Genomic DNA, 12968 nt, shown 5'->3' on the forward strand with positions numbered 1-12968 from the left:
TCCTTCCCAGCACTCTGGGATGTCCTTATCTCACCATCCGTTCAACTTTATACTATTGCAATGTGCTGTAGCACTTTGGTGGCTACACAAACTTGTCCTTACAGTGTTGCTTGGATTTGGTGTTTGAAGGGGGGGAAGCAAGGCACTGCAGCAATGTAACACAGAGCATGAGCCCCAGTACTAAAAGGTGAGATAACTGAGTGTCAATAAAGAATCTGTGATTTTTTTTTCATATCTGTTTCTTTGTATGACTGCATACCCCTTGTAAGTGTAGATAAACCATCAGATGAACTAGTCTACTTTTCTGTATTGCATTTATCTTATCAGTATACAGTATTTGACACGCATATATTAGCTACATTCCTTTGAAAAAATGTCTGGAGGAAAAAAGGCTTTTAAATAAGTACATGGGAAACTAGTATCAAATTATACAAAAGATTAACAAGAGCAGTTCCTTACTACATCAGGGCTTTTAAAAATGTTATTTAAAAAAAAATCTGATTTTAAGATAATGAATAAAGGAAAAGACTACCCACATTCATTACACCTAAAGAGAACAGAGAATAGAAATTACAGAGAAAGCTTCTTTTTTCTTATAGGCTTTCAACAAATTCAAAATCTGCCAGCAGATTTAGGGCTTGTATATTTTCTCAAGAACAGCACGGGTTAACATTGTGAAGTCAGTGAGGCTAGAGCAACACCAAACTGGAGTAAATGAAAAGTGAGGTTGCTGTATGCACATGGGCTCAAAGCAATTTGTCTTAGCTACCCCTTTATTATCTGATCTAAAAATTAGGTCAAATCCTGCAGCTATTGTTCAGTCTTTACCAGATGTATTTTCCAGTGGGTTTAACTCTACTCTCAGTTACACAGGCTCAGACCTCATTCATCCTTTTAACAGGAATTTTGTCCTGTTGGGTTTTATCTGTTCAATGACATTAGTCTTGTTACATCAAATTCATTTAAAACTCTATATTTGGCTTGGGTTTTTTTCAGCCAAAGGTAAAGCTATACAACCCCCCTCCTTCCTCCTTCTGTCCACAAAGTAACATTTTTTTTAATTGAGCAGACAAACTGTATCAAAACATACTAAGGACTCCTAGTGCTCCTGATAAAATGTGCCTAGAATAAATAAAAAATGTGTGAATAAATAGGAAAGGCGTTTCAGCACTTTCATAGGCCAGTATCTCAGAAAATGTATTATATCTTTCTAGCTTCACCAAGATATACGTTAGGTGTCCCTACTTTTTTTGGTTACTGAGATATCTAGAATGGCAAAGTGAAAATACTAATAAATCTGCTAGTTTAGGAGGATGAAATGCTCCACTCTGTTCCCATGGGGAGACCAACACCTCAGGCAGATTAATTCCACGAAATAGGGAATACCTCCTTTTCAGAAACAGCCTGCATAGAAGGAAGTGTTTTCCAAGTGTACTCATGGTTCAGAAATGCAATGGCAAGATGCTGTTAAATGCCCTGAACACTTAGAGAAGCCAGGATGTTGGCTTTAGACTCAAGAGTCTTTTCCTGTTTAGACTGCTGGCATGAGCAGCCTTTGAAAACCAGCAGCATCTTCACTCCATATTTATAGATTAGTCCTTCCCTGAATAACTGAAGCTCTTGGCTGGAGCGATGTTGCAATTGATTTTCACAGAGAACTTGCATGGACTAGGTTGTTATGTACTTTGTGACACATGCCTGACCCTGCATTAAACAAATACATGCCACTTTTCAAGGATGCACATTTTTCACACTTTCAAATTACTTTTTCAGTTAATTCTATTACACGCTCGGTGAACAGAAATGTTGCATGTTATTTTTTGTTGTTTGTTTTTTTTAACAGAATGCAGCTCCAGCCCTTGAGAGGACACTAATTCCAGAGTAGGACTGGTGGGCATAAGGGAGAAAAGAGAGAAAGAGAAGGAGAAAGAGGAGGAGGAGAAGAAGAGGGTAATGGAAAAGGAGAGAAGCTTTTCTTAATATGCTAGGTATGGCTAGTTATGCTACAGTTGTACCTGTTGAGATGATATCACCAGGTTGACATATTAAGAAATAATAATAAAATTTAAGCAGAACACTTTACATGCTCCAGTTACCACTCACCTTTCCCAAAGTTGTCAGCGCTCACTTTTTGTACCAATTAAAAGTGAAGACTGCACTGGTGACAAACTTTCAACTATAACTGCAGACTATTCTGTTCCTCTTAGATTTTGGACACCCTTAATTTTCTGGATTAACAAATACTGCATAGACCCTATCTTGAATTCCAGTCTCATGGTATATTGTGTAACCATTAGAAGACTTACCAGCTGTTTTTTAAAGCTTAGGGGGAAACAACTATTATATTGCCAGTACAGATACAGTCCTCTGAAGTCAAGGCTGTGAATACATGCATACAGACAGGTATCGGTATATCTGAGTCCACAATTTAAAACAGTGATCTTGTAGACCGAATGACATCACAAAGTAAGGCACATGTCCTACATCATCTATCTGAGTTCCTAAAAAATCAGTCCTTAAGTTATCTGAGAAATTTATAGAAATCTGTGAAATTGAAATGGGACAATTTTGCAGAAAAGGCGCTTTTGCTGCTGTTTGAAAATCTGCAGTTTGAGGCCCTAACACTTAACCCTTAATCCCAAGAATTCTAAGTGATTTGCCTGCCTTGCACCTGCTCAAGAACCCCAAATGCAGGAACAGGAGGTTAAAAAAACTTCAGTAAAATACAAAACCATATTTGAGTTACAGGCACATAAAGCTCCCTGGAATTTATTTCATTGGACTGTTCTAAAAACCCCACCAGGACTCTAGAAAAATCACAGAACTGATTGTTCCTCTCTTTCCAAATAATGGTAAGAAAAAGAAGCAAACTGTATTAAGAGCACCTTCAACAGAAATTTGGATACCTGGGAAGAAATGTCAATTGATATAAAATAACTTCAGTACATGTGCAATGATTATGTGTTATATAGAAATAAAGTGCATAGGTATGGCAGTACACAAAAGTTACTTAACTATCAAGTGAAATACGCTCAGACTTCTAAACTGTGTTAATTTAATGGGCATCTGTCAAGGGCTTATTGGCAGGACATGAAAATCTACTTAATTCATTAACTTAGGAGTCATAATCTAAAAAACCTGTTCAAACATTGCTAAGTCTCTCTGAAGTGCTGACTGCTTAGGAGAAAAAAAATTGAAATTGCTCCCTTTTGTTTCAGTACAGAAAATTAAAATCCTCAAAGACTTGAAAGTTTTTCTGCCATGGGAAAGCACTAGGCACATATGTAATGGCATTTCTAATTTTGCAGGAAGACTGTACAATAATTTTAACTCCTCTTATCCCTGGGGGTATTATTCTGTGAGGTTAGTCCTGTACTCTAAAGCACAGGTCATCTATTTGCAGACAGTTACTTGTACTAAAAGCATTCAAAAATGGGTATTTAAATTGAATCTCTGAGATCTGTATCTGGATGTTTACACAGAAGGTAACTCCTCTTTGAGGGCTTAACCACATAATACTGTCTCAAGAACAGAAGGACAATCAATCTTTAAATAAAGAGTTTTAAATGACAGAGGGTCCTTCCTCTAACATGTCTGTGAGAAGCTTTATTTGGCTCGAAGAATTCTATTATCCCATTATACTTGGGCACAGTGCAGGAAATGTAAGTATGCGGCAAGCCCAGCTTCTAATGACCTTTTCTCACAAAATGTGTTTTTGCTGAGGTGAAAACTGCAGAAGAGATACGATTCCAGATGATATATGTTGCTCCCATTATATAAAACTGGATTTCATCATGTGAAAGAGAAATGGGAGTCCCCAGTGTGACTACTCAATTACAAAGAAAAGCACCTCTTTGAAAATTAATGAACATTAAATATTTGTGCAGTCAAATGAAAGTCAGTTTTTGAGGAATTGCTTGCCCTGTGTTCTTGGGGTCTGGTCTGTGAAAGGTTAAAAAAAACCCAACCAACTGAGGTTACTAGCAATGAATAACAATGATGAAATATAAGGGTTGAGATGACCACTTTCAAACTTGTATTACCACTCTGATTACATGGTATGCTAAAGAAACACTTTTTTCTTTGTTAAGGAACAACAGCTTTATTATATGATTGCAGAGATATATATTCTCAGCTTTGCAGAAAAGGAGCTGGGGGTCCTGGTGGACATGAAGGTGACCATGAGTCAGCAATGTGCCCTTGTGGCAAATGGTATCCTGAGCTGCATTAGAGGAAAAGTATTGCCAGCAGGCTGAGGGAGGTGATCCTTCCCCCAATTCAGCACTGGTGAGGCCAGTGAGGAGTACTGGGTCCAGTTCTGGGCTACTCAGTACAAGAGAGACATGGACATACTGGAAAGAGTCCAGCAAAGGGCCACAACGATGACTAGCATCTCTGCTACAAGAAAAGGCTGTGAGAGCTGGGACTGTTCAGCCTGGAGGAGAGAAGGCTCAGGGGGATCTCATCCATGTGTAGAGGCACCTGAAGGGAAGGTACAAAGAGGACAGAGCCAGGCTCTTTTCAGTGGTTTCCCGTGGCAGGAATGGAGGCAACGGGCACAAACAAACACAGGCGGTTCCCTCGGAACATCAGGGAACCCTTTTTCACTGTGCGGGTGGCTAAGCACTGTCACCAGTTGCCCAGAAAGTCTCCCTCCTTGGAGATACTACAAAGCCACCGGCAGTCAGTCCTGGGCAACTGGCTCTAGGTGGCCCTGCTTGAGCAAAGGGTTGGACCAGGTGACCCTCTGAAGTTCCCTTCCAGCCTAAACCATTCTGTGATTCTGTGAAAGGAACAGCTGTCACCCCATTTCACAGCTTGCTTTGGTAATATTCCTACTGATAAGCATCAAACACTTTTCTGGAGACATGTAATTGCTGTACTCAAGAAATACTGCTTTTGATGCTTTCCCTACACACAAAGGAGAAGAATGAGGTTTGACTCTTAAGAAGAGTATCAACTGAAATGCTTATGAATGTTTCGGAAGGCTTTAATTTTAGTATGCATCAATAACTGCAGAAAATACAAAGCCTAACTGGTCGGAAACAAAATCACTCTCCCAAAAGGCAGAGACTCCACTTTTCCTCACCCAAACACCATCAGCTCAACATGCAGGGCAAAGACACTCACATGCGATGCGGACATAGGCTTTCCGGCTCTTGGTGGTGCCTGCAGAGCTCCAGGCCACGCACTGGCACCAGTAATCTTCGGGCCCGAAGAGCTCCTCGACTTGCTGGCGGGAAATCTCAATGCTTACCTCTCGGACAATCAGACCTGTCAAGGTGCAAGTAACGCTGGTCAATATTAGGTTTACAGATAGCAAGGAAAAAGCGTAGGTACAGAAGTCTGCTTGCAAAATTGTTGGGAGACCTTACAGCTCTCTACCGTTATCTACTCGGCAACACGGACTGTCATAAGGATGAGAAGGAAAAAGCCAAACACGTTATCTGCATAATGAAAGAAGTGGGTGAATGAAAAAATAACAACTGGAATTTTGACTTTTATCTCATACCACATGTATGACAAATAAGAGGAACAGCACTTCAGCTGATACAAATTGTACCATGTCCTCAGGATGATTTACATCAAGTGATGATCCAGCCCAGTTTTATTTTCATATGAATATCATAAAACCACAGAGTCATTGAATTTATAGGACTCCTTTAGCGCTCCTGTATTTCATCTCTTTTTTCTAGACAGATATAGCACAGGGAGAAGTCCTGTTCCCTCCGACACTGAACTGCCCAGGAAAATGGATTTTACTGTTGTGGAAAATGTCGCTATACTCTGTAATGATGGGCACATGTACTGCACTATGGTTATTGCAAGCTGCAGTTTGGGGGCTGTTACTGTCATATATACTACAGATACTGCAATAGCTTTTAGGTGATTTTATAATACAGTGCAATACACTTCATTGCTTGACGGTCACCCTGGCCCTGCCCTCCGTAACACATCTCAGCAAACCCCCCCTCCCCCCCCAAACCCACAGCTGCACCAACAATGACAATGACCCACTCACTAACCTTCCAAGCAGACCGATATTTGCCCACATTTCCCACACAGTGCACTCTGCTGGGAAGCCGTTTTGCTTCTTCTAAGTGCAAGGAAACACTGTGGTATCTCAGACACCACTGCAAGGATCATCGGTAAAGTGTTGATCATCTAACAACAACCACTTGTTTCATACTGACACAATCCCTTTCTCTTCCTCAAAATGCACTGCCTGGTCAAAACACTCCTAATTCCACCCAAGATACTAAGCAGTGGTGGGAGCAAGTGCTTTCACCTCTTGTCAGCATATCTGGTCTTTGTGGCTGATGCCAATCAATAAACTTCTAATGTGTGTCTGCCTGTAGAAAACACCATCGCCATTTCAGAAATGCACTCTTGCTAACAGTCTTGAACACATAAACTCACTTATAAATATTTTGTATAGTGGGACTGATTTTCTTTTTCCTCCCAGAATTGCCAGGAAAGTCAATTGAAAGCTCCTTGGATCACAGCGTGCAGTTTGTCCCCATCATCAAACACCAAAGGGCAGTTCCTCCTGCTGAGCACAGACTCGAGCCCACGGAGGCCAACTACCCTCAGCCTTCTGCCACATAGCTTACAAGACGATATTCATGATGTAAATGTTCCCAATTGTACAGCACAGTGCGTTCCTCAAGCTCTGGAAACCAGTCCAGCCCTTTGATTTGCCTCCAGCCTCACAGAGGCTCCATTCAAGGAGCCAATGATTAATTACTGTTTGTACACAGTTTTGCACTGTCATTGAGGCTGCATGCTGTTTGCATCCAAAACTTGGTTAACAACAGCAGAAAGGAATTAACGCATGTAATACCATAGACTTCTCTGGTGGGAATGCCTTCTAATGAGACGTATTTTCCTGCTAGAGACTATCACAGCCTAACTCCCTTTTTATTTCACTGTCCTTGACATCTTTAACTATTAAATAATCAGCTACTTTAGGGGAAACACTTAATAGCTTTCCTTCTTCAAATGAAATACTCAAAATGTGGCAAATGCACCCCAAAGAATGGAATTCAAAGTAGTGCATGGGCATTCGATACGCAGTGAACACACTGTGTTATACACTTGTTCTGCTTTGATGAGCTAATTTGGCTCCAAAAGGGGTCTGAGGGATAGCTTTTGTCCTGTTGAGAAGAGCATGAAGAGGGTGGGGAGGGAGCATGTACATTACATGCATAAAAATGGTTATATTTTCCCAGTGCAACTGCTGGTAGCCTAAAGATTACTTCAGTTCATTCCCAGTTTTCATAGCACTAGCCCAGGGAGCCTTTGAAAGTTACAATATTATGTTTTTATAATAAGGCTGATTATGACAGAGCTTGACGGAGCAGTGATCTTTGTTACCCGAGGGCTAGAGCAAGCAGGCTTATAATGACAGTACTGGTTAATAATGATTATGAAACAGTCTTAACATTCAGGACACAAATGCCATTTTCTGATAGACGGCTGAAGATACAAAACCATGTGATAAATAACTTCCACTGAACCGACCAGCAGAAGTTTTTATCTCTGACTTCCTGAGATGCTTTCCTGTTCAAATTAACAAGCTACTCCAGGTAATGTCTTTTGGGACAGCTGTGAAGTACTGATAGGTTTTAGGTTATTCAAAGTAATTTGGCCTTTGATCTTTGAGCAGTATCAACAGATGTGCCATGACCAAAGAGATGCACACCTTCTCTACATACTAAACAGATGCCGCACCTTTCTGCTTACAAGCAAAAAATATCAGTGTCTTTGTCTCTAAGGTAAATTATTTTTCCTAGAGTTCAAAATGTATCAAACCAGTAGGCAATGTCATGAGATCATCTGGAATGTAAGGATCCATGGCCAGAACGTGAAGCTGGTTCCACCACTCCTTCCCAGCATCTCCCACTGGCACCTCATTGCACATACAGCCACATCAATTTAGGAGAAACCTCTCACCAGCTGAAATGCACCAAGCACGCACCCAGCCTCAGACGCTGGGGCAAGCACAAAGGGATACGTTTCCCTTGTACCAACTCGCAATCATATTCCTTCTGCTAACACACTTCAACATAACGCCTAACAGAAAATCTCTTTCTAGGCTAGATTACAAAAACCACAATTTACTGAGATACCTCAGACAGCAACTGCCTGGTTACCAGCTGACATACTGTGGTACATCAGATTTCACAGAGGAGCTGGTACAGTCTGTCTGCTCTTATTCAGGAGAGTATCGCTTATCCACCTCACGTGGGCACCAAGTGCAGGACAACCCTGGTATGATGACTTCAAACAGAGATCTTCATCTTATCCCTGTCGAAGCTGTTTCTGCTTCTACATCAAAGAACAGTAGCTGGAGTCATAAAAAAAGAAAAAAAAAAAAGAAAAAAAAAGACAACCCATGTCTCAATATTTCCAGACAATGTGATGTGCTGTGCCTGTAGTTCAGGCAACTCTTTATCAAATTGTTTGATTACAGGTGAGCGCACGAATTCTGAGTGCAAAATTAGAAGTCACTTTATAAAATGAGTCCCTATATTTTGCCTAAATATATTTAACACAAGACAGATTAAGAGATCAGCCATAACTTGTGCAGCATATACCTTACCTGGTATTGTCCAATTTCACTTTGCCACATTACTGAATAACAACATGTCACCGTCTCACAGAGAATATCTCCTCTACCTTACCTTCTTTATTAGAAATATATTGAATATTTGAGTCCAGTTCATCATATGTTTAAGCTATACAGCAGGTGAAGTTATACAGCATAAATGTTTTCTTAACAACACTTGAGTAAGCTGCACATTTCCACAATTAATATAAACACATAGATGGTGGCACAATCCACAAGAAGTCAGGATCATCCTATTTTAAAACAATGCAATAAGAACGACAGCTGAAGAGAGGTAACAGAAATGTGGGCAGCTAGAATGCTTGACAGATTCCTTCTAATGTGTATAAATCCATAAAAAGCACCTATATAGTATTTGTAACTTGTACTCTCCCTGTTATGAATAGCTAGAATATGACAGGGAAAAGCATTTGCTTGCACTGTCCAAACTTGATTTGCATTCAGCAAAGTGAGAACTGTTTCTGTAGCCTCATGCAGCCCATCTGGATCTTGGGTATGAAGACAGCTACGTGAAGATATTGGGTCTAATTATCACCACCCTATTTCTGGCAATAAGAAGATTGTGAAGAGAGGAACCTTAAAATGAAAATGCAGAAAATAAATTTAATTTAAAACAATCCTCCAAAATAAACAGTAATTGTATCTTAAGATGGTTCACGGAAAAAAAACCACAGATCCTTAAAAATGCCTCCCCAGGTTGCTGGGCTCTTTCTGCACAAGCATTTCTTTTCTGATCTCAGTGAATAACTGCAGCATTCCCAAGAGAAAAAGTAATGTAGGAAGATTTACAGCTTGAGTATGAGGAACTAAAAAAAATCTCAGGAAAAAACAAAAGCAACAATTATTTGCTGTCCTCTCTGGGTCCTGAGCATACAGGATCTGCTGGGTCATAAACGGTGTCACAAAGTTTGCTCAAGGCTGGGACTGTTTATACACACAGATCAGTCATATTTAATACGCTTACCTAAACCTGGCACCAGAAAAAGACATTACATTGGTGGAACTTCCCTAAAGACAGGTCCAGAGCCCTGCAGCTGTTAGGAGACTAAATAAACTGGTATGCTGGGTTTGGCTAGGATAGGGTTAATTTTCTTCATAGTAGAAAGTATGGGGATATATTTTGGATTTGTGCTGAAAACAGTGTTGATAGCACAGGGACATTTTCATTATTGCTGAGCAGCGCTTGCACCAAGCCAAGGCCTTGTCTGCAACGAGGCTGGGGGTGCACAGAAGCTGGGAGTGACACAGCCAGGACAGCTGACTCCACCTGACCACAGGGATATTCCATACCATATGACGTCTGCTCAGCATATAAAGCTGGGGGGAGAAGAAGGAAGGGGGGGACGTTTGGAGCGATGGCGTGTGTCTTCCCAAGTCACCATTATGCGTGATGGAGCCCTGCCTTGCTGGGGATGGCTGAACGCCTGCCTGCCCATGGGGAGTGGGGAATGAATGCCTTGTGTTGCTTTGCTTGCGTGCGTGGCTTTTGTGTTACCTGTTAAACGGTCTTTATCCTGACCCATGAGTTTTCTCACTTTTACTCTTCTGATTCTCTCCCCCATCCCACTGGGGCAGAGCGAGTGAGTGGCTGTGTGGGGCATGGTGGTCACTGGCCAGAGTAAACCATGGCAACTGGTCTAGGATATCCTTTTGCACCTAATAGTTTTCTGTCCATGTGAGGACAGAGGATAGCTTTCAAAAACGTTCAGGGTGCTTGGCATAATAAATCTGAGATTATGTCCCATGAATTAAATAGGTTCTCCAAAAATGACAATTTTTTTTTCATATTTAGTAACACAGCACAAACAATTATTAATTTCAATAAAATAAACATATTCCTGGGACTAATACAACTTGGGCTCTGAAAAGGAGTACAACGGAACCAGAACTTTACTTACTTCTGTATTTGCACATTAACGGGGGATTAACAGGTGATGGGGCAGAGGGAGCCTTTGCTGAGGCTGCCCACTACTACTGTGTGCAGCAGAGGAGAGACACTGCCTGATGGTATATCTCAAAATAAAAATTACCACCCCCTCCTGGAGCAAAAGGAAGTGTGAAGAGGGAATTGTGCCTTATATATATGGTCTTTTATTATAAGCTGTATCCTAGAAACACAATCAAGCAAAGACACACTTCATTCACACCATCCCCAAGCGCTTAACTTAGCTGGCTCTACAAACTGTGAGATAGATTATCTGGTCTTCAGAGGCAGAAATGTTATCTTTTTTAATGTATGCAAATGTAATGTAATTGTATGATATTATGGCAGATTATTAGTAACTGAAATAATAACTCATGGGTTCCACATTGCACCCGCTGAAGTAATTGGCAAATTTCCTAATGATTTTAATAGGAGCAGATTTGCCAATCAGACTCACTTCTTTCCAGAGAGAAACAAAGATGTCTTATAGGGTTCTGCAACCATATATGACTGTGCAAGACAATATACGATCACTGTAAACATCTGAAAACAGAAGATTATTATCAACTAATCAAACGTAATTATCCAGCCTGGAGTTAGTCTAGGTCACAGAGTTGGTATCTATACCTCATTGGGCGTTGTTCTGCCAAGAAATTATTTTGATGTATTTTGGCTGCCATAAATGTTAGACATTTGATATTAATACCCCGCATGTGTGAAAATATTCTTCAGGACTTTGATAGAGCAATTTTTGTGGAAGCATTATACTGGCATGTGTTTGACCCTCTGGCACAACACTAAAGAGGAGCTATTTAGTTGCAAGACTAAACTGAACTCACGAACTCCAAGAAACTGCATGGATAATTTGTTTATTTTCTCTGTAAGTAGAAGTTCAAACGATTTCAGTGCTTTGTGCTTTCATTTGCCCAAAAGGTATTTCATTAATTAGTAATCACATATGCCATAGAACACATTTCTCAAGGAGATGGAACTTTATGACCCGTTGGTCTGCAAAAAGACATTACTGTAATACATGCTTATAGATTGCAGGTGTATTGCAGCCACTGTAAATAATACAGAAATATAGCCCATTTTCATGCAGGTAACTTGCAACCCTTTACATGTTCAATTTCTTGAAATCAGTACTCAGAGCACCCTCCCAAACCTGCTGTTCAGTGCTGTAGGCTTCCTCTCTGCTCAGACAGGCACAGATTCTGCCTCACTGCATGCACCCTCAGATGCCCCTTACTGCTGTGCAGTGGGGACACAGAGGGCAGGGACAGCTTTTCTTAACAACGTAGAAGAGGCTTCGGGGATTCAGCAGCAAAACGGCTCTGGGGGAGGGGGATTCCTCCACACGTCCATGCAACACATGGTGTTACAGAATGGAATTATATGGCATGTAACTTAGAAAACCACAGTGTCTCCATATTCAGATCCTTAACCTATACATAGAGAAAAATGTGGTGGCTTGCTCAGTCTGAAAATAAATCAGCGTCAGTCTGAAACAGTCCATGCTTTCTGGCTCACACTTCCTTTTCTAGCTGTTAGGAGTAGGAGAGGGACATGAGGGAATATGTACGAATGTTGCTCACTTACGACAGAATTGAATGACAGCAGTATACACACTTTTTAAGGCATGATGAGGGTGGAAGGAGAATCCTGATACCAAAAAAGAAAATTGGAGTTTTGCAATAATTTCAGGAGGGGCTGGATTATATCTCCACAGTATTTGGCAAAAAGGATGAAAGCATTTTCAGTTCTCATAGTCCCCATCTGTCCTACATTTCATACAAAGCTTCATCCAAAAATCCTTAAAACATCATCATATTTTTTCTTCATGAAAGTAACCAAGACCATATTCCAAAGTGGTATGACTGTAAGCAGACTTAAAAGGTAAACAGATTGCTTTCTTATTATGCCATCATTTGTCATTAGATTGTTCTCTGATGGTAAAACTTAAGTGACTAAAGACAAAAATTATGATCTTTTTACTTACCAATAGTCCAGGATGACCTGTCTAATTCATTTAATTGCTCAACACAGGTGCTATAGAAAACCTGTCTCTATAGCACAAGGCTGCTCACCTTACTTGGTGAAATAACCTTTCTACAAAGATAAAAATAAAATCAGTGCTATGTCAGAATTGAAATTTATTTACCCTCCTGCAGAAATGGATCCCTCACAGTCAGAGTTATTCCACTCAAACATACCAGAGTACTTAAGCTATGGTGTTTATAAAATGAATAAATAGGCTATGCACAAGAAGAATGGCTTCAAATATTAAAGTTCTTGCTGAGAAAAATGTGCTCTGTGCATCCTAATGGGACAGAGATGATTGCATGATGGCACACTTTGCCTATATCTTATTTTCTATATAGAGTATCTGTAATCTTAACAAAAGATAGATAG

General features: G+C 40.4%; 1 protein-coding gene across 2 annotated transcripts in view; it reads right to left on the minus strand.

Moving 5' to 3' along the window:
- The window catches only part of UNC5C (unc-5 netrin receptor C), a 261037-nt gene that overhangs the window by 70396 nt on the left and 177673 nt on the right, over positions 1-12968 (minus strand). For both annotated transcript variants that reach the window (XM_056343746.1, XM_056343735.1), the window contains exon 3: positions 5131-5274. In XM_056343746.1, the coding sequence (XP_056199721.1) occupies positions 5131-5274 (144 nt within the window). The remainder of the gene's footprint in view (positions 1-5130; positions 5275-12968) is intronic.

Source organism: Falco biarmicus, chromosome 1 (genome assembly GCF_023638135.1).
Source record: "Falco biarmicus isolate bFalBia1 chromosome 1, bFalBia1.pri, whole genome shotgun sequence".
Lineage (NCBI taxonomy): Eukaryota > Metazoa > Chordata > Aves > Falconiformes > Falconidae > Falco > Falco biarmicus.